At 40.9% G+C, this 23,213-nt stretch overlaps 1 protein-coding gene across 1 annotated transcript in view; it reads left to right on the top strand.

The window, feature by feature from the left end:
* Positions 1-23,213, top strand: part of RAD50 (RAD50 double strand break repair protein) — a gene marked incomplete in the record, with an annotated part of 1,663,481 nt that overhangs the window by 850,720 nt on the left and 789,548 nt on the right. Inside the window, 1 exon segment of the mRNA XM_044069198.1 lies at positions 1,148-1,240. Coding sequence (XP_043925133.1) covers positions 1,148-1,240 — 93 coding nt within the window.

Genomic DNA, 23,213 nt, shown 5'->3' with positions numbered 1-23,213 from the left:
GATTCAGTTCTTCATTTGGCTCCACCATTCTGTGGAACGTTCTCTCCTGATGCCACCCTGGGGTTTTAACTGACTGGAGTCTCTGTCCCACAGGTTGGGGTGGATGGAAAAGACAACACTGAGATATGAAAGTTATGTAGTTATATTAATGATAGAGGTACAATGCTGTCTTCTTTCATCTGTCTCAACCATCGCTCCCTCATTCCTCCCTTCCAAAGTTTCATTCTTTGGTGATATTTTTGGCTGACTGGGCAGAGCAGCTAGAAGCTTGTACTGGGACTACTGCTGTAGCATTCCTTTCATTTGTTCCTATTTTTGGGAAATCTTCTTTCCTCCTTGAGAACAAACAAGTTGAGGAGGTTCTGAGAGGGCAGTGTACTATGGGTAGAGGAAGTGGAGCATTGGGGTTGAAGAATCTGAGATGCCAACCTCAGATCTGAGTCTGATCTGGAACCCACAGTTTGAAATGGACAAAAGACAACTCTGATCTAGTGTTGCGGTAAGTATGTAGCTTTCATTTCTAGGTCCCTGCATCTATACAGTGCACGGTTGCATGCTACCGCATGATGGGAAGTGTTATTCAAACACGACTTGCTTATACATGCAGAGAAATTTAAAAAAAAAGTGCTCTGGTCTATAGCAGAACAGTATGCTGTCAGGTTCATTTAGCAATCACAAACTCAGAAATTACACTGTTCATGTCTACTCTCACTATAGAGTAAAACAAAAGCCTTCCTAACTGAGATCACAAACAAATGCCAAAAATAAGTGCATATTTAGCAAGGTTATACTTTAGCAATGCAGAATAAATGCAAAAATGTACAATAAGTACTTATCAGATATCTTCAGGTTGTTAGTTTGACCAAATCAGTGTGTATCCAGTGGTGTGGTCGCCAAGCATTGGGTGGTTCTGAGTAAATGAGCTAAGCATTATGCAAATACAATTAAGTTATACAAGCAGAGAAACTATAAAGTGTTAACAACATTCTTTGTGTGAATTAGATTGAATAAAGGCATTTATGAAGAGTTTATGCTAAGAAGAATTTAGAAGTGCTGTGACAACTGAAGACCGTCCTTCAGCAGTCACATTTTCTTTAGGGCTGTATTTAAATATTCTTTTCTAATATGCTGCTTTTTTATTCAACAGATTAATGACATCAAGGAAAAAGAAAAGAATATTATATCCTGCATAAAAGAAATTGAAAAGTACATTGAAGAAGGAAAAGAAGACTACAAGGAGGTATTTTAATATAGTGTTTTCATTGTGAGGTAATAATAATTTGTGCTTGCAAATTTTGTGGTCACACCCTTTCCTTTATAGGTTCATAGGCTTATAGGCCTAATTATTCCTCCTTCCATTCAGTCATTGTTCTGGAACACTTGAGAGAGAGAGACGAGAATCTGGGAACGCAGCTTTTTTTTTAGTGTGACTAATAATTTCTGTTAATGTTGCTATCACAGTCCTCCTTTTGGGCTAAAAAGAGCAGTACAATCCCCACTGTCCTTAGTGTGGCATGTGTGTATGCTTCTGCACATTTGAGATTATTAGGTAGAGTGCTACACATACTTCGGTAGGGTCATGGCTCTGAGTCCCAAATGCAGGAACTCTACTTCTGGGTCTTCTTTGGCTAGATTGTGCCAACACCCTGTCCCAGTGACACTAAGTTGGCAGCTTACTCTCTTCTGTCCTTAGTCAGCTTCTCTAAGGCTTTGAATGTTAGTCCATCCAGAGTCATGTTGTGTGTAAACCTCATTGCAATAAAACTGTTCTGTATTAGTATTTTCACAATAAAATGTATTGTACAAAGACGTCTTAATTATCCAGCCTAAGAACAGGTGTTAGTAAAAGGGGGATGTTAACATGTGAGAGAGAGTCACCTCAGAAATCCTTCCCTTTTCATTGACAGATTGACCTGTTAAATTGTAGATTCAGCTCATGTTCTCACTGTCCTTGTCAGATAATGAGTGCTAACTGAATTCATCTGATGGAGGAGGTGATGGAATTTAAACTAACAGATCTAAGGAAGTGCTGCCTTGGCCCTGAATGGAAAAATCAGATTCATCTCATTTCTTTCCTTGCTACTTAGTACTGACTGAAGAGTTCTCTTCAGAACATTTGAGACAGGCTGTTTCCATTTTATTAACCACAGGCTCACTACAACTTCTGGTCCTGTTTTGGGTGCAAATAGTTTAATTGTCTTTACACTGCTTTTCATTTATTGTATTTTTGTTTCCACCATTACTTCTTGTTCAATGAGATATAGCATTCTGTCTTTTTATTTTAACATCCTTTTCTCCCAGATGGTCATGAAGCCCCTTTACACTTGGCTATTCATTCCCTGGAGGTTTCGTCTGTTTGGGCACAGTTGTTCCTCAATGGGGAGAGGGTTGAGTGCCAGAAGTAATCTTCTGCCTCTGGGAACCAGGAGGCTTTACCTTTAAGAACCGAATATATTTCTCCTAAGTATGCCTGCTGTATCCCAAGGGGGAACATGCAATGGGTGCATGTAAAAGGCATGTCTCTCTTTCTTAAGTGTTATCATGACAGTTGACAAGATGAACATTTTATGGCAAGTACTGTACTACTCTGTTTATTGATACCCGATGTAGAGAGAAGGTGTACGTTTTGCAGATGCAATTTTAAAGAGATTAAAATATGAGTTAGGTTGCTTATCAGTATTCTTTAGATTTTTTAAAGGACATCTTTCATCCGTTGTGAATAAAACTATATCTCATAGTGTCCGTTTTGAAAAGGTCTGAAGAAACACTGCAGAGCAATTGTACAACTGCACAGTATTGGCAGTGTTAACTAGTTTATTGGTTGTATAGTCCATCCAAGCCGGGGCTAAGAAAATGGTGTGTTTCACTGGGTGGGCATGTCAGACATGAACATCTGAAAAACACTGATCAAAAACAGCTGTGTCTGTGTAATAGTTGCTAATATCCCGTGTACAACTGGTTTTCCCCATCTCCCACCTTGCCCACCCCGTCTTGAGACTTTAGCGGACCTGTACTCCACCACCTTTTTTAGGAGTCATTACTAGGCCTTGCTACCCTACTGAATTCTGTTTGTCTTTTTCTTTTTAAGTTTTATCAAATTTTAAATAAAATGAAAGAAATATTCAGCAGAATAGACAGGTAAACTGAGAAGTGGAAAGAGTGGTGCAGTCGAATAATCAGGAGGTTATGGAGGATGTTGGCAGTGCATAGCAGAAACCTTACTGTGACTTTGTCAGCAAATATGTTTGGTGTAGATGATGCTGTTTTCATCATATCCTAACCAACAAAACCTGTTTTGTTCCATATGTACCATGATTACTATGTCTGGAAGTTGCTTGCAAATATTTCTGCTGTTAACCTAGTCAGCTGCAAAAGAGAAAGTAGCCTTCTTGCCACCCGAGGAAGACACTGTGGTGTCATACAGTCTTGCCACCTCTTGTGCTTGCTAAGTCATGAAGGAGGGTGACACCGCTAGATGCATCACAACAGTGTTGACCTTGGTCTGGGACTACCTCTGAGGGGGACAATTCGCTGATTTCAGTGCTGCTTGAATAACTGTTGTGAAATAAAAAAACATGGGCTGCAGATGTAGTTACTCTTGTCTTGGCAGTATCCAGAGAGAGACATCCATCTTAGTGGCGATCTTGGGATAGGCCCAAACTATGCTCCTGAAGGGGGCTGTAAATGTTGTCCTACATTTTGAACAAATTTTGACATTTTCTCCCACTTCTGTCTGCTCCCAAAGGGGGCAGACTGTGTTAGTCAGCGTATAGCATATCCTGTACGTGTGATGCTTTATTGTGACATTTCAGGGTCTCCTACCTCTGCTTTATAATGCTTGGAGGGTAACAGTGGACATCCTGAACACCATTTGACATATCAGTATTTTGGGTTTTTTAGTTTACTATTGGTGAGCATCACTTCAGCATAAATTGTTGTCATTTGGTCTTTCTTCATTGCCTAGTGATTTTAACAATCTTTTTTTTTTCATAAATTTTGGTAGTTGTGATTTCCAAGTACTCCATTTCAGAAACTAGTAGCTTTTGGTGGCCCCATCAAGTCACTCTGAAAACATCCTATACAGTGAATGTTTTTGTTGTTGTTGCTGCAGTTCCTAGAGGTGACCAGAGTTTGGGAATTGTCTTTGATTCCTTCCCAGAGGATTGCCTTCATAATCTTGAGCTAGATGTTGTCCGCAGTTGTCTTTTCTGCCTTAGGATTGGGCCAAGATACTGTTGGTGCTGGGAACTTGAGTGACGGACAGTGTAGGGCACAGTCTCTAACTGTGCCTGTCTGGGGCTTATTGTGGTTGCATTCATTATGGTTTGTGTTTGAAACCCTGAGGATGCAAACATTATAGTGACCTGTGTCGGGTGCCAGTGGATACGGAGCAACCATGTGCTCACAGATCTTCTTACGTTAGACCCCTGTCACCAGCCCTTGGAGTTATGGATCTTTTCAACATGCTTTTGATAGTTTCCCTTCCTTTTTTTAATGTCTTTATTAAATTATCACTTAAGATGTAGGCAAACATAAATTAACAGAAAAGAAAGCAAACCATGTTAACATGTTCCCCTTTATCACATATCTTCTCTTTATTTACAACTATCATCATTCCAGCATTACATAATTTATTCATGTCCTACCTTCTCTTAAACCTCACTCCTCCTCTTCCTGAAAATTATTCTGCATGAACTGTTCCCACAATTTCCATTTATTTTTATGTTCATTGCTCCTTCCCTTTTCTAAAGAATCATCTTCCAGTTCTTTTCTCTGTTTTATAATATTCAGTGCTTCAAATGCAGTTGGCTTAGACTCTGATTTCTGTTTTCTAGTATGTTTTTTTTTCATGGGGGGGGGTCAGCACGCAGAATTAAACTTAACAAGGCTCTTATTATGCATAGGCAATTCAGATCCGTGGTCCCAGAATCATTTCCCCTAGTTACAGTCATTTACCCACCCAGACAGAGTACTCTGTAGGGAATTTTTAAAATTTGCTTACACTTTCAAAATGTGTTTTCCCAGTTACCTGTTTCTTCCCTGTCACACCCCAACACAAGAATGGAGAAAGGAGATTTTTGTCAATGGGGATGACTGCAAGTAGGGGTACAGAAAATAGAAAAGGGGGGTTGGCATAATGATTAAGGTGTTTATCTTACAAACACAAGGTGCAGGGTTTGATTCTCACATGGGTAATTGGCTAGGCTTAAAATGGCCCACAAGGGTAGTTAGCGTAGTACTAATCTATGAACGTATGAATGTGCTATATTTGTCATTTACCCAAGGAACAATTTTTTGAAGTCTGCTTGGGGTATAAAAATACCAATGCAAACACTTCAAAGCAAAATCCTAAACTTGCTGGACTTTGAGAGCCATACACATGTCCACTTGTTCCTTGTAAATCGCTTTTCCATTCTTTCTTCCCAGTCTTTTCTAACCCCCTCTGGTTGATTCTTATAGTTATCATGCACTATTTTTTGCCCTAGTAATTATTCCTTTTCTGTTCTTGATTTAGCTAAACACTCTACCATAGTTTTTCATTTAAGATTCACCTATCCCTTTCTCTTTGCCTATACTCTGATATTAATCCCTGGGTGGAAGGCAGTCTCCAACCCACAGTCCAAACATCATCATGGCCTCATCCCATTCTGTTACATTTCCCATTTGAGTTACTTGTTCCCAATACCTTAGTTCCTTTGCCAATTTTCCTCAGTAAATTCCATCACCCTTTTGTCTATTTTGTGTACTCCTTGGTAGGGAAGGCAGTCTCTAGCCTACAATCCAAATGTCTTCTTGGCCTCATCCCACTTTATTACCTTTCCTGCTTGAGTTATTTGCTCCCAATGTCTTGGTTCCTTTGCCTGGTTTCTTCAATAAATTCCAGCCCCCTCTTGCCTATTTTCTGTACCCCTACTTGCAGTCATCCCCATTAACAAAAATCTCCTTTCTCCATTCTTGTGTTGGCTTAGTACTTAGAAAATTTTCTGCTACTTTATGAATATAATATTCTGTATGGTTGTTATTCTCCTGAAGGATCTGTATACAAATTGCCATTCTCACCTTATTTCTTGACCCTCAGCTTCAACATCAGCCCTTTCCATTTCAAATTATAACCTTCTGCTTGTGTTATATATGAGCCGTAACTTTATAGCTCTAAAATATTCCTTCAAATCAGGTAATTCTAAACTACCCTGTTCTGTTGGAAGGATCAAGTTAACCCACTTAACTCTTGCCCTCTTTTATTTGTGAGTCCTTATCTTATACCATCTCAGACAAATGCCTTCAACTCCTTGCTAATTATTATCCACAGGCTTGTCTCTGGTTAATAAAAGTAAACCTGACCCATATATGAAACTAAAGGAGTGAAAAACATTTTCAATGCTTGTACTTTACTATCCATAAACAAGAGCTTCCTGTTTCTCAGTTTTTGTATTGTCTTTGGTGTGGTCTCTTCTCACATATCCTTAGCTGCCATAACAGAAGCCTTTTTAACCAGTGCTATTAAATATCCATATTTATGGGGACACGATAAGATGAAGTATTGCTGAACTGATGGTGTGTGGAAATATAATTTATGGTTAAAACATTATATCCTGAAAAGATATGAAACTGTCACAAAATGTTCCACAGTACTGATTTCCTTTTGTGGATTTATCAGGTACAAAATATTATCATTGGCAAATAAAGCCAACTTTTCTTGATTACCATGCCAGTTGTATCCTTGAATTTCCATGTCCCTTATTTTCTTTGCCAATGGTTCTAAATATAAATTATAGAAGAAGGGGAAAGAAGACACCCCTGCCTGGTTCCTCTGCTCAAACATAACTTACTGAGAAACCCATCCTCTTTTCAATCCTTCATATAACCCCTAATTAACCACATTATTGAGTCAGGGAATGCAGATGCTTCCATTCCCCTTCTCATAAAATTTGAAAGCTTTCCTTATTGCTACCAAAACACTACATATTCTGATGACACTTTGCTGCTGGGGTGGGAGTTCATCTTGACACCCACATAATCTAGAGGGTGTAATCCTCTTTGGAGAAGGGCCTTTACCTCAAGCATTTGATGTTGCACACATCCTGTCCCTAACAGCCTTGAAGACAAACATGCTTCTAGAGTCTCATCTTACTTGAAGCACAACACTTCCACACAAAGCTTTGGTAAATGTAGTGTGAGGTTTACTATTAAGTGACCGAGGCTGGATGTTCAACCACTGGAAATGGCCAGGGAAGACCAACGGCTTCTGAGTATCTTAGGCACAAACACCTTACAGATACTCCGAACGCACTTAAAGTAAAGTAACTTGTATTCAACCTTACAGATAGTAAAGAGCTATGGTCATGGGAAGCACCCAAACAAAAGAGACATTGTTCATGATGATCATTATGGGAAATTTGCCTCCCACACTGACATTTTTCCTTCTTGGATGACATGAACTCTAGGTAAGCAAAATAAAATACAAGACCAAAAAAAAGAAAAAAAAAACCTCAATGAGGCACTTATTTGATGGCTAGGTATTCATCACAGCAACAAGGCATTCAGACTAACAAGCAGTAATGGTGTTCTGACTGGCGGCAAAGAAGTTCTGCATAACTGCATCCGTGTATCACTTTTATGCCATAGAGGGAGATAATGTTACGAGTTCTGCAACAGTGATATAGAAAGACATTGAATATTCCAACAAGAAGCATGGGGAGAAACATGCAGTGTGTGAGGACTGTCCTGATGGATGACTCTGAACTGACTCTGATCTTCCAAGGTCTGGAGATTCCAGGTGTAAAGAGATCTTTTTTGCAGCTCCTTCTCAAGTCAGTTTTGGTTGAGGCCTCTTCCATGACCACTTTGCAAGCCATCACACCTTGAGCATGTAACAGGTCTTCCCAGGCTGACAACTCTGCCACACTTCCTGAAACCAAGGTCCCATTGGTATATGAGGGTCATAGCCTCATTACCGAAGGCAAGGGTGGTAATTACATGGTATTTTTCCATGAGTAGTTTCCCAAGACTTGATTGACATCTTGTTCTCCTGCACAAAACCCAAAGCCTCCAGGGCTGTTTTATGTTGAGCCAAGAGGCACAAATCATGAAGTATCACATCAGTGTCAGACAGCTTACCTTCACCTAGGTTGGGCAGTGCCTTCATTCCCTTTTCCTCCCAAACTTCTACTGAAGAACTAGTACAGCTGGCTCAAAATTTCACGTCTCTCCTGAAATCCAAACAGTCAGCACTAGAAATATCTGAGGTGTCTGAGGCTCCTTCTAAAATGAGAAGGCTGGAGCCTGCAGTTAAGGATGGTGATTCCAGTGGCTGTGGTTTATGTAGGCCAGATCTCCTGTGCTGCTGCATGCACATCAAACACTGAAGGCACCTTATCAGTCTGCGTCTCCACGATAGGATTTCTCCTTTGGGCAGCACACCTCTTAAAATTAAGGAGTTCTAGTGTGAGGCTGAGGAATACTCAAAGGCCTAGTTCAGGTATACTGCTTTTATGGGCCTGCCAGAGCTGTGGGATACTTGCTGTTTTTCCAGTTTATATTCTGGAGGATGTGTTAATAAATGCATCTGTGGAGCCAGATTTCTCAGCCCCTCCCCCATTCCCCCACCTCCAAGGAAACCTAACCTTTTCTATAGGCAGAGACGGATCATGGTCAAATGGGAACCTAGGCAAGGTAGTGGACCAGTCCTCAACCCCTGCAGTTACTCTGGAGTCCCATTACTTGCTTTTCTTCCCCCAGATGATATAAATACTGTTCAAAACTGTCAGTGCACATACTATTTTCTTCTTTACTTTTGAAATGAAAACAGAAATGTGGGTTTAATTTAAAACAAAATGAATTTATCCTTTTTTGCCCAGACTAGTCCCACTAGGTTAGTAGCCTCATTTCAAGGGAGACCCTTGGTGGTATTTATACTGCTAGAAAAAATTTGGCCAGGGCATTGGGGAACTTCCACCTACTGTTTTTGATAGCTCAGATGGATATAAAAGATCTTGTGGCACCTGTCATTAATGCAGGCAGATGAGGCCATGGTTTACCATCTCATCCAAAGTATGACACACACACACACACACACACACACACACACACACACACACACACACACACACACACACACACACACACAAGTGCAGAAACCCCTCTGAATGTGCACTGCAATGTTAGGAATCCATCTAGATGGTGTAGGTGTAAATCCCACAGCCTTCTGCACCAAAGGCAAGTATGCTACCTGTTGCACTACTAGCACAGTTGCACAAATTTAAATAGACTTAGCATGAGCAACAGTAAACATTTGTTCCTTTGAAGCTTGCATTCATTGAAAATGCACTCATCCAGTGGCAGATTAAGTGAACCATGGTGTCTGAGCTGTTTTCAAAACCACAGGCCCCCTTAATACATTTTAGGACCATGCATAAATACCTGTGTTATTGATTCACCTTCCAGATTTGATGTATTTTTGTTAAACACAGCAGCATTTATTAGAGTGCATTTTAAATTTGTAGTTTTGAACATTATTTTCAATAAAGAAGTGAAACAAAATGCTTGAACCAATAAATGATAAAAGTACACATTTCAGACTTTTTCAACCAACTGAAATGATTAACTTTAAGCATAGGGTCTAGTAGTTAGTATAGAGGATTAAGGCTCTTAAGCCCTGTAGCTGAGGTACACTGTTTGAGCCTGAGCAAGTTAATTTATCCTGCCACTTCTAATTAGGGCATTTTACACATGCATACACACATACACACACCTAGTTCATACCTGCAATTACCTTGGCATTCTTAATGCTGCCAAAAATCAATAAGGCTCCTAAGCTGCTTCAGCCTTGTGATGCCAGTATTCCAAACCACATACCCTGTCTGAGTTATCCATAATGCTGATTCAATCCTGCTGCTGAAAATCAATAAGGCTCCAAAGCTTGTACCCCCATCTGCTATCCATAATGCTGCTGCTCCAATCTCACACGCCTCTGAAATCAAATCTAGCTTGTTTCTCTGCATGTGTCAGCTTTGTCTTATGTATTTATTTAACATTTGTTTACCAGGAAATTCCAACTTGGAGTGAGCCAATTTTCAGAGGAGGTTCAGGGAGAAATGCTCCAGAAGCATGTCTTTGTAACGTGGGAGGAAACCGAAGCACCAGGACAAAACCCACCTGAATGCAGGGAGAACATGCAAACTCCGCACAGAAGGCACTCCAGCTGAGAATCGAACTAGAGAACCTCTTGCTGTGAGGCAACCATGCCAACAGCTGCACCACTGCACAGTCCTTATTGGCAGGGAAATCCTTAAGTAGTAAGATGCACACACATAGACACAATGTAGAGAGAGAGTGTAGAAAGAAAACATAATGTAGGAAAAGTTTTACTTTTTTAATTAAATTATTATTGTGCCCCCCCCCCCCCTCCGCCAGTGAGCTGTAAGTAAATGCCTTGGTCTGTAGAGTCAAGTAATCCCACAAGCTCCTTTATAAAATTCCTCTAGTTGATTCATCTAAGGTTTAGCTGGATTTCAACAACAGATCTTCTGTGGCTGTATCTATGAACCCTCTTCCCAATGACGTGAATAGTAGGCTACTCGCCAGATTTGTGAAAAAGTTTTACACTTCTGCTACCCTTTCTTTTAGAGCCTTGAACTTCTAAGCTGAAGTTTGTAGTCTGACCTAACCAAAGCTTTTGACACAATTCCGTATGCAAGTGTAGTAGAAAAGCTATGTAAACTGGGAATAAACCCCTATGCCAACCACTGGATTGCCAACTGTCTCATATATAAGACATAGATAATTAAAACGGGAAAAGTTACCTCCACAAAGAAACCACTCATCAGTGGAGTTCCCAAAGGTTCTTTGCTGGGACCTCTCTTGTTTGACATCTACTTTTCTGAAGTAAAAACCAATACCAAACGGCTCTGGCTCACTAGGTTTGTAGGTGATTGCAAGCTAGTAGGAGCAGTCATTGAATCCCGAAATGACTTAGCCATCCTGCAGGATAGTTTGTCTCAAATAAATAACTGGTGTCAAAATCGTGGTCTGAAACAAAAAGCCCAAAATGCATTATTGTATCTTTTGGGAAGTTATCTACCACATTTAAAATATGCCCCTAAGAGCTGACTCAGTTGTTCGGGATTGTCTGTTGTTCTAAGGAAGTCCTCCTATATTGCACAGCTTATAAACAAAGGGATTGTGTCTAGATCTAGGGATGTCATTGTCCTCTTTTATTCAGACATCATTAGTCCAGTCATTGAGTGTGATGCTCCTTTGGCATGTTGCTGTCCAGACACGTACAACAACTGGAATGTCCTCCAAGATACCTTGCTAAAAGGATACAAGGCTTAAGCAACATGCCCTGCATGGACTGACTCAAAGCCTTGTCACTATAGTCTGTATGTTACAGACTGCTAAGAGATAACCGGTTTCTGGCATACAAGGCATCCTCCAACCTATCACTGATGGATTTACTGCACATTAGCAATGTCAATTGGCATCCAAAATATTTGGTCTAGGGATCTAAACCTCTTCTGCAACATCAACAGAATAGTTTTGAGGGAGAGGTATAGTTTGCAGAAGATACTGCTGCTATGGAACAGACTCCATATCCACATAAAATAAAGTTCATCCCTGTCCATTTTCAAGCACAACTTAGATCTATGGTTGTAAAACAGACAATTTACCCCAGGATTGCACCCTTGTACTACTAATGGACAGATGCAGCTCCCTAACTGCTCGATTCCATACACAGATCACCTCAAATTATCTGTGGCGTAATCCCAGTTTTTCTCATTAGCGGTAATATATAATTATCAACCATTGGAAGGGTAAGGCTAATCGATAATCAAATGGGATAGGGTATTTTGAACACAGAAGGGGAAATTGGTTAGCCTTAAAATGGCCTGCTAGTCTAGTACTTGCCTCTTAACCTACAAGTCCACATGCTTACCTTTCAGGACTTCCTGCTGGAAAAGATGAAGGCTAAGGCAGAATGCATACAAGGTAAGGATCTGAAGTAGGAGATGCTTGAAATGTCTGACTTTTCATCTCATATTGACAAACACTGTGATGGTGATGCTGTAGATGCATCGTGTAGTGAATAGTTACAGTCTGTTATTTGGACACTTACATAGTTGAGGAATCAGCCACTTCTAGACCATGTAAAGATAAGATGTCCTTAATGCACACTTTGAATAGGATCTACCTCCTCTTCGAACCCCTTGTTGAAGGAGTATTCAAGAAGCTGGAAGAAAAGGGGGTAGAACTGTGCAGCAATCAGTTAAGCTGTTTTTTTAGGCCCAAGCTCCTAAATTCAGCAGAAGCTACCCAGATAAATTGTGGTCCTTATACCATAAAAAAGACAAAAACAAGTCAGTCAACTGGAAAAGGTGAACATTCAAAAGAAAACAGCAAGCAAGACCAATGGAGAAGCCTAAGGGCTCTCTGGACTTGTGACTTTGTAGGAATCAGCTGTGATGCTCCCCAACTTCTCCCCAAGCCCCCCATCTCAGAGTTAGAAGGTGATTGACGTTCTTTGGCAAAAACTGGAAATTGTCACTCAGTAGCAGAGGCCCCTAATTTATTTTCACTAAGGTTACAAATCACAGTTTCTCAAAATTCCAAACTGCAGAGCAGTTCCGTCAGTTCCAAATGACCATTCAGATCTTAATCCTGTGGTCTTAAAAAAATTACAGTCAGAGGCTATAGATAATGTCCCCGGGGAGAAAAGACAGTTTTTTTTTTCCCTGTAAATCCTTTCTGGTTCCAAAAAAGACATGTCACACTCCAGTCCAGACATATCACACTTATTCACATTTCTTATTGCTCCAAAGTTCAGAATGTTGTCTCTGAAGCCTGTTACCTTTACTGGAGCCCCAGCTGCTCAGGGTCACCCTGGTCCTAAAAGATGCCTACCTTCATATCCCCATAGAGAGATGATGCAGACAGTTCCTGAAGTTTGCACATGGGTAGAGAGATATCTCAAATTCACATGTTTGTCCTTTGTATAGTCTACTACACTCAAGTCTTTACAAAATGCATGGCTCCAGTGATTGCTTTCTGATGGACAAAGGGCATTCACAGTTACCATTTCCTAGTTAACTCCTCATTCTAGCAGAATCCATGAAAGGAAAAGGCAAGTCATTTGAATTCACCCTGAATTGCTTCAAGGATCTGGGTCTCACTATCAACAAGAACAAATCCAATGTAACCCTTTCAAGGATTGTAGCCTTAAGAAACATATAGATACAATGCTTCACACAGCCTTCCTGTCAGAGGACCAAGTCTCTTACCTGATTCTCTACTTCCAGAAGATTTTGCAGTAGGAATCATGTTAGGTTACGTAGCATACTACATTCTAATGGGACCTTTGGCCAGTCTACACGAGAATGCTACAGTGGTACCTAAAAAGTGGGTATTGTCAGTATATCCATTCTTTGGAGACCAGCATTCCCATTTTCCCTTGCATCAGAAAGAGAATAATAATAATATTTGTTAACCAGGTTGACCCAGTGGATACTCAGTCCCTTTTCAGGGGTGTCTTCGGAACAGTGCCTGGTTAAGTGACATGCTAAAGGGTACATAGGAGGCAAATGAGAGCTGAAATAATGAAACCCTGCCCACAGGAAATAAAGCTCACAACCTTAACCTCTGCACCAGCTCTGTCATGGTGGATAGCACTATACCAGTTCAGTTAGGGCTTCCTTTCAGAGCACCCAAACATGTTGGATCTAACCTGGGGGGTTCCTATGTGGGCACTGTCTTAAGATCATGGGACAGATAAATGAGGACAAAACCATAGTCGTTCAGTCCTAAGCAGCAGTAAGCTGACTGATTCCATTGCTTTCTAAAGTCTTTTAAGCCAAGAATCCATTCATTGTCTGAGAGTTTTTTCTCCCAAATCCTCTTTTATGGGATGACCTTGTATGTTTTACTATATCTCCTAAAGGGTGAGATGTTGCAAATAAGAGTAAAATATTAAAGTTGTTTGTCAGACAGTGGGCTTTGCAGTGGTGTTAGTCTTAAAATTTTGTCTGGTGACATTAAACGGTGTTGTTCATTTATTAAAGAAAATGGTATTTTACCAGACAAAATGTGTTAGTATATGGAATATATAGTTATATTTCTGTGAGCCTGAAAGACAGACTCAATTATATCAATTATATCAGCTAGTTTGTCTGTTAAAGCGCATTTCAGTTATGTATCACAAGACATGGTAGCATATTCTGCACCCTTAGAAGGGTGTTATTTACAAAATAACACACAGACCCTGGAAGACATTATTGTGCTTAGAGAATGGGCTATTTATTAAATTGTTTTGTCTTTTTTTAATTACTGTATATTTTTTATGTTTTAAAGTAAAATAGTTTCTCTGCCCATATATATAATTGTTGTTTGAGTAAATATTTTACATCCAAAATATATGTTGTGCGAGTATTTAATGTCTAAAACACACACATATAAATTGAAAAGCACAGGCACACAGACTCAGAAATATACAAATAGAAACATACACATGCAGAGTTGCATGCAGGCAGACAGAAACACACACACACCAATTGCACTCACATTTTGACGCAGCAACTGCACTCATTTTGAGTGAACATATTCTCAGATGTGTCCTTCAGTGCAAATGAATTAAAAAAAAAAAAAAAAAAGGAAGGAAAAACAGAACACAAACATTACGCCCCACCCCTTTTACTGCTCCTAATTTTAACCTATAGTGTTACTGTGTACCCTGGGCAGCTGCGGTGGTGCAGGCAGTTAGCATTGCCACTTCACAGCAAGAGGTTCTGTGGTTCAATCCTTGGCTGGGGTGCCTTCTCTGCTGAGTCTGCATGTCCTCCCTGTGTTCGCGTGGGTTTCCTCCAGGTGCTCCAGTTTCCTCCCACATCCCAAAGACATGTGTAGGTGGATTGGACACTCTTAATTGGCCCTAGGCATGAGTGCATGCCTTCTGTGGAAGGTTGGCCACCAGGCTGGCAACCCGACAGCGTAAAACTCCACTGCCAATAATGAGCGGACAGGTGATCTGCTGTGGCCGGGAAAACCAAAAGAAGAAGTGTTACTGTGTACCCTAATTTATAACTGTTATTAATTATTTTTCATGATCTTTGCATGCAACAATCAGCACTATCTGTTTGTGTGTCTTTCTCTTTCTCCATCTCTCAATTGCCTGCTGTTGCATGCATACAAGCATGCACATGCACACACACACAAGCAAACAAATATGCAGATAGATACACATGCATTTTTTCTTTTTAACTTTTTATTTTACACTCGCTAAATAGCAAAACACTGGTTAGCAGGCACAATAAAATGGTAGTGGTTTGCTTTTTAAGTGTCTGAGGTTCATGGCAATTTAACGTTACGCCGTGAAGCAGCGGACTCGATTTTCAACAAGCATTACTTGTACATTAACACCCTGCTGTAGAACATTAATTCTCCACTCAGGGTGGCCGTGTAAAGGTTGCCCGTTCTCTGAGACTGTGTAGCATACTGCTGTTTTGTGATAATGCACAGTTAATTCAAGTTATGAATGCCATATTGTCACAATATTTCAACACAGCAGTATTTATCTATAAGGCTATGCATAATAGAAGTCAGCTAAGAATGGCAAAATTGGGTCTTAATGTGCATAAGATGAAAGCATTTTTTTTCTCCAGTAAGCCACATAGCTTTTGGAATATTAATTCCGATAAGAGCATATAACGCCCATCATGTTAAAATGCTGTAGTTTGGATGTACCTCCCACAGCATTACTGTATCATACTCCATTTTACATAATTAATGTAAATTTGGAATGTGTCATATTTTTCAAAACATTAATAACTGCCAATCATGCACAGTCTGCCATTTTCATAAATTAGGCTCAGTGTTGTTAATATTAATGCAATATATCTCATACAAATAGCTTATGTCTCCACCTGTGTTTGTCTTACTGAATTGTAGCTAGTGTTATTTTTCTCCTAACACCCATTGCGTATCGTACTTCATTTTTATTTTGCTAATGCGAAGATGCAAAATAATTAATATTTTTATAACTTTTTGGAAACACTATTTATTAATTCAAGCCATGTACAACCCACAGTGACATTTCTACTGAGGGTGCCTTCTATATCCTGCCTGCATGCAAATGACACCTTGTTTCTAAACCCCTGGCCTACTTGTCATGAACTATTAGTGTCAGTGTTAGAATTATGCTAATTACAATCTTCAGTAAGTGAAGCACTGTGCATTCCATAGAGAGGTTTTTTGTTAACTTATCAATGCCAACTTGCTTCCTATCATACTGTTCAATGGATATTAGTCTTAATATTTGAATATTTGAATATTGTTAACATTAATGCAGTGCCTCAGTTAAATACTTGTATATGACTATTTCTGTACCAATGTTTCATATAATTGTTTTTCTAACATGCAAACTGCTTCCCTAGACCCCCCTAACCTAACATGACTGTTCATGTTTTGCTTCATTAATGTATATATAAAACATTTCATATTTTTCATAAATTTTCCCAAACACTCTCCAGTATCTCAGGGCCTGTCCATCCAGCAGTGATGCTTTCTACATGGATGCCTAACATATCTTATCTCCCACATGCCACCATTCTTCGTAAATCACCCTGCACTATTCATGAGATATTAGTCTCACTAGTACAATACTGGTAATTTTAATACAGTGTACTTCAGGAAGAGTTGCATTTTTTGTTGTTGTGGTCTTGCTCAAGTGTGTTTAGTAATATTTTATCCCCAACACCCCACCTCTTACATAGACCCAACTAAAATGATAGTAGCACACTCCTTTTATGATGTAATGCAAAAATGGAACATTTCATTTTTCTTAAGCATACACTTAACATGGAAAAATACTAAATGCAAAGATATGATGTGATGTGAACACCAAAACAGAGCACCCAAATGTCTGTATAACACTATTGGTACACAGCAGTAGAGAACCATACCTTTGTTACCTTAAGAAATAGTGTAACGGATATTACACAAAAGTCCCAGAGTTAACGTATAATGCCTTCACATACAGAAAGTGCTCAGCTGGTGATTAGCTGCTGTGAATGGACCATTAGCAACTTTGACATCATACAGTGTACTGTACTGTCTGTCACTGAAATGTGGGGAGAGAGGGGAAGTTGCAGTTACAGAGCAATGGTGCATTGATCAGAAATCGATACATACTTTATACTTCTATAGCAATAACTCGGTAAAAAAAAGCATTTAAGTTTATTCTTGTACTCTACATACTGACTACAATTTCTGCACAATAACTCAACAATATGTATATAAGTAAGCATGACACTTCTGCTATGACAGCTCACAAAAACACCCACATCCAGGTAATCACAAAAAGGTATATTTTTCTCATAATGAAAACTTGCAGCTGTAATAAAATATTCAGCAGAATTGGCTGTTAGACATAACACCATCACATATGGAAAGCACTTCATTTTAATTGAATGAAAACTCATTAAAGAGACATTCAAGGCCATTATTGTACTCTAAATACTAATCACAAGTTATACTCAAAGTCCTTAGTTGAAACAGTCTATGACAAATTTAACCATAGTAACTTTTGCTGTCAGTTGCATACTGTGCAAACCATTGAAGCACACACACACACACGGCACTTTAACTGTGTGTATACCTTTGATGTTTGTGTGTTATCAAATGAATGAGTAAATGCCAAATAAAAGCCTCACTATACATTATAACCCCAAGTACTACAGATTTAATGCTACTTTGATGTCCGTCTGTGATAAAAAATGCATTTAATCTTTGTTTCCCACAAGTAATAGCCACACTGCAGTTTTCCAGTTTAAGATCACACAAACACTAATCCTGCAGAAGCCGAAGGCAGGTTGGTTAATGGCTAAGATGTTTACCTTACAAACACAAGGTGCACAGTTTGATTCTCACATGGGGTAATTGGTTAGGGTTGAAATTGCCCACAAGGGCAATTAGCTTAGTAGTGAGTTATGAACTACCTTGAGCAAATGCTAGTAGCTTCAGTTGCTTTTATCCATACAGGGCCTCTGTGCTCAGTGTTTATAAGTACTTCATTGTCTTTTTCTTTCAATATTCAACTGTAATTAAAAAAAAAAACTTTCAATCCCGCCACGTGCCCACCAGTTAGTTACTTTGTTGACTGAGTACAACTCAAATTTCATGATTAAATGCATGAATAAATACTTAAGCAATGTCTCAGGAAAGGTATTTCAACTTATTGCTTTCAGAGGTATGCCATGCAATCATAACTCTCAACATCTTAGTTTAAGAATTGGGGACAAAGAAAAAAAATAATGGGGAGTTGAAGGACCAAAATCAGAGCCAAGTTTTACATATCACTCATATCCTTCAAAATTTGTTATAATAACATGTTTTCTATTAGCATGAGTTTTTCATAAGGATATGAATGAAGTCTGAAACTCAAATGGTTGTCATTATTTAGTGATTGCAATTGTCAGTACATTGCCATAAAAACACAGAATGTTATATTGTCCTTATCTCGCCATCATTCATTGCTTGATGGGTGTGGAACTGAGAATCGGTTCCTACTTGGCCTATACTAAAGCTCGAGAGCTTCCACCGGCTCGAGACTATACCCTATCCCATCATGCCTTGAGAAGATTACCCAAATCTCGTTTGCCGCTAAACAAGATAGGGTGCTTCCTCCTGGATCAAGCTAAGTGGAAGTATTTATTTTACTTCTCTTACCTTTCAGAGTTGGTTGTAAGATTGAATACAGTTTGTTTTATAAAGTTCTTAGTGTTAGACGTGTGCTATAGATAGTTTTAGCTCGTTTTGTGCTATGTTTTGTTCTTGGCTATTGTTTACCACTAGGCCTTTGTCTTTTTCCCCTATCCCGGCCCAAGCTCATTTAAATTAGAGAGTTTTGGGGGGTTTCTGCCTTATTTAGTGTCTGTAGTGTGTTATATTCCCTTTTTCCTTGCCGTTGGGTTGCCCATTTAAGTTAGAGGGCCTTTTCTTGCTTCCTTCTGTGAGGAGTTGGTCGTTTAAGTTATAGAGACTTCTCATATTATCTTTTCCTTAAACTTTCAAAAAAAGTTTTTGTTGTTATTGTTGTGGTTGTTGCTGTAGTTAGTTTTTCCAAATATTTTTTGCCTAACTTTGCCTTTTATTTTGCTGTGTAAGTTTAGGCTTAATTATGTCCAAGGATACCAAAGAATCAAAACCTTTGGGTTTTAAAAAATGTGACCAATGAAGCCAGAAGATGCCATTGACAGATGGACACACCAGCTGTGTATATTGTTTAGCTGCTGTTCACTTACAAGAATCTTGTTCATTTTGCTATGCTTTTAGCTGAAGAGTGTTTATGGAGAGAAAGAACAAGTTGATTGTCAGGGGCTTGTTGAAGGTACCCTTTATTGAAGCTTTGGAAGGGACTCGGAGTACTTCAAAATCCTCCCAACACTCTCCATCGGCTAGATCAGAAAAATCTTCTAAAAAGGTCTTCGTCCACGGCTCCATCATTGGAACTGACTAAGAAACAAGCAAAAGAGTCTTCCTCAGACCCAAAGGCTATCTGGCCCGAGCCAACCATCTCTTCTGCTCCTCTGGTAATTTCGGAGCCGACAGAGTTTCACCTTCGGAGCTGGTCCCCAGTTCTGGAACCGGTCTCCTCAGTGCTGCACTCTCCAGTCTTACAATCAGTGAAATTCTCGACCCCGTCCTCTTGATCCTCCAGAAGCCTTTTGGACAATGATGTGGAGCGTGTGGTGATGAGGCTTTTACGGATGCTGACGCAGGCCAATATTCTGTCGACACTGACCCAGAAAGATTCATTCTGGCAACCATCACTTCCCCTTCATAGATTCCCCCTCCGACCCATGTTGTGGCTTCAGAGCCGGAGTGCTTGGATCCGATTGTAGTGGAACCGTCGGGGCTGAGACCTACTGTAGAATCTTCACTCCCGACTACCGCTCCGACCTCCTCGGTTCCATTGTCTGTTGAGGGGTCGCCACTCTCCCGTCGGGTCCAGGGAGGAGAGTTGAGTTGGACAATTGTCTGATCCGAATCTACCTCTCTGGCTTTGGCGCAGGTGAGCTCTCCACCTACATCGGCCTCAGAGTCCACCACCTTGGTTCGGGGGGGAGTCTTCTGGTTCCTCGGAGCCGGGAGCTTCCTTAGAGTGAAGCCATGTTGCTTTTGAGGTCATGAGGAGAGTGCTGTTGCCCCAGACGGCTCTACTGTCAGATCCTACACTCTTCCCCCAAAAGTACCGGAGTCTGTCTCTTTACCATCTTTCCCTCCCAAGCGTGGAGACCCAAAGTCCCCGGATGTCCCACTGGGTGAAACTGTCTCTTCTGAAACCTCTCCTGACTATCCCTCTGAAGAGATCCCTCAGAAGAGGTTATGTAAGAGGAAACATCTAAACTTCCATGAAGAGTCCATCACTTCAGACAAGGACCTCAGCAATTCAGAAGGGTCTCCACAGTCACCCTCTGAGAATGTCTCCTTTGCAAACACCCTAGAGATCCTTAAACAGAGAGGTGGCTGGAAGTCCATCATCCTTTCTGAGGTTGAGTCCGTGTACCCGGAGGCTTTCAGGTCTAGCCCCTCCACCTCTTGGGTGACGCCGACTTTTGACCAGCTCCTGAATGTAGTCAGTTGAAAGGCGTGGACTCTCCAGTCTGTGGAATCTGTTCTGAGGAGGCCAAATAAATTTATTACAGTGCCCTATGATAAAGAGTTCCTCACAAAAGGTATCCCGGTAGGTGCTATGGTGGTTGGTGGCTGCAGCCACCAAAAAGGAATTGCGTAAGACTTCCTCATCTGTCCATTTACCGAATAAAGAATCTCATACGATGGACAGATATGGAAAGCGTATGTTTTTGTCAGCTTCCTTTGCCCTTAGCTGAACTATCTGACCCATTTTACTAGGTTCAGAGGGATCTCCTGAAAGAGCTAGATGATACCCTCCAAGGTTCTACAGCTGCGAGTGTTTCAGACAAGGTGACCTCTCAGCTTTCCAGCTTAAATTCTGTAGTAAACTCCTCCATGCGACTTATCTCTTATGCAGCCAATGAAGCGAGTAGGGCAAGCGGGTACAGGATTCTCTGTAAGGAGGCATTCCTGGATGCGGTTATGCGAGTTTGGAGAGCCCTTCAAGTCTTCCTTTATCAACGCCCCTTTTGATGGCTCGTCTTTGTTCGGGTCAAAAGTAAATGAGACTCTAACCAGGTACGAGCAAGAGGGAAAGACTCTTTCTGCCGTTGGTGTCCATTTTTCCCTTCCTACCAGGCCTTACCCCAAAGACCAGAAGAGGGAAAAATGTAGTTCCACAAGTCCCAGAGAGCCTTTCCGAACACACATGGTGATTCTTCCCCCAGGGGCAGAGGGGGAAATGGCAATGGAAGACTCCAACCTCGCGGCAGAGGGGGTCTGCAAAACCAGGGCAACGGGGATATGTTCCTTGGTAGGTCCCTTCAGCACTCCTGAAAGGAGGCCCATCTGTCCACCTCTGGAGGCGATTGGGAGTCACTTGTCACTGTACCCAAATGCCTGGCTAAAAATAACAAAAGACAAATGGGTGCAAGCGCTCATATCTAGATATACCCTTTTCCTCTCCCCCTTTAGCAAAAAGAGCAGTCCTGGATGTCCCACCCAGTCAGAGGGACAAATTTGCTGGAAAACGAGTCATCCAAAACATCCCCACAGACCAAATTGGATCCGGAAGTTACCCAAGGTTCTTTTTAGTTCCAAAAAAGACAGAACTGTAGGCCCATTCTGTATCTCAGCAGACTAAACAAGTCCTTAAAAAAAATCAAAGTTCCGGATGGTGACACTGCAGTCAGTACACCCCATTTTGGGGAAAGACAGTTGGATGTGCTCGATAGATCTCCAGGATGCATACTACCATATAAAGATGGACAGACGATCCAGGAGTCACTTACGCTTTCGGCTGGGAGCCAGTCATTACCATTTCCGAGCTCTGCCCTTTGGTCTCAGTACCGTCCCCAAAGTGTTCACCAAATGCATGGCAGTAGTCACGGCTCACTTTAGGCGTCTAGGATTCCGGGTGTTTCCTTACTTAGATGACTGGCTTCTAACTGCCACCACCGAGCATCTACTAACCAGAGCAAGAGACACCACCATCCACCTTTGCTGTCAAATAGGCATCACAATAAACTTTGAAAAGTCTGCCTTGTTGCCATCACAACATATATTCATAGGAGCAGACTTAAATACAAGAGACATGGTAGACAGACTTCTTCCCAACAGGTACAAACCCTGCATCAATAAGTAAAAAAACCTTCTGACAAAGAAGAAAGTTCAAGCAAAGGTTGTTCTGAAGATTTTAGGTAACATGATGTCAGCAATAGCCTTGGGTACCCCTCGTCTGCACAGTGGCTACTTTTCACCCAGTGGTCCATGCAGGAGTTACCCATGTCCCACAGGATTATCATAATGGAATCCTGCAAGAGGGATCTGCGCTGGTGGCTTCATTCTACTCAAGTGGATTTGGGCAAACCGTTCATTCCTCCACAACCAATAGCTACAGTAACCACGAACGCTTCCCAGATAGGGTAGGGAGCATTATCAGGGAAGACTGTACGAGGAGTTTAGCAGGAATACGAGAACCACTTACATATCAATGTTCTAGAGAGGAGAGCAGTGCTTTTGGTGTTGCAAGCATTCCACAACTCCCTTCCACTAGGAACAATTCCAATCCAGATGGACAATATGTCAGTGGTGTGGTATATAAACAATCAAGGAAGAACCAGGTCTTATCCCCTACGTCGACAGGCTCAAAGAGTATGGCAGTGGGCAGTCTCTTCCCAATGCTTTTTAATAGCAACGCATATCCCAGGGAAATCCAACGTGATAGCAGACAAACTCAGCAGAGCTATTCTAATGCCTCACGAGTGGTCCCTGAAAGAGGAAATTGCAGAGCAGATTTTTCGCAAGTGGGGCCAGCCTTCCTGCAACCTTTTTGCCACATCCATGAATGCCAAATGCAGCAGGTACCTTGCCCTGATCACCCCTCTGGGTGAGTCACCAAGGGATGCACTCGTACACAATTGGCCCCCGGGTCTCCTATATGCTTTCCCTCCTTTTCCCTTGATTCCCAAGGTCCTTCAGAAAGCCAACACATTGAGAAGCAGGTTAATACTCATCGCCCCATACTGGCCTCGTCAGATTTGGTTCCCCTTCCTATGGTCCCATCTACAAGAGGAGCAGTGGGTTCTGGA

This window comes from Protopterus annectens, chromosome 4.part0 (genome assembly GCF_019279795.1).
Source record: "Protopterus annectens isolate FY-2018-M chromosome 4.part0, PAN1.0, whole genome shotgun sequence".
In the NCBI taxonomy this organism is placed as follows: domain Eukaryota; kingdom Metazoa; phylum Chordata; order Ceratodontiformes; family Protopteridae; genus Protopterus; species Protopterus annectens.
This window is presented reverse-complemented; position numbering and strand designations above follow the sequence as displayed.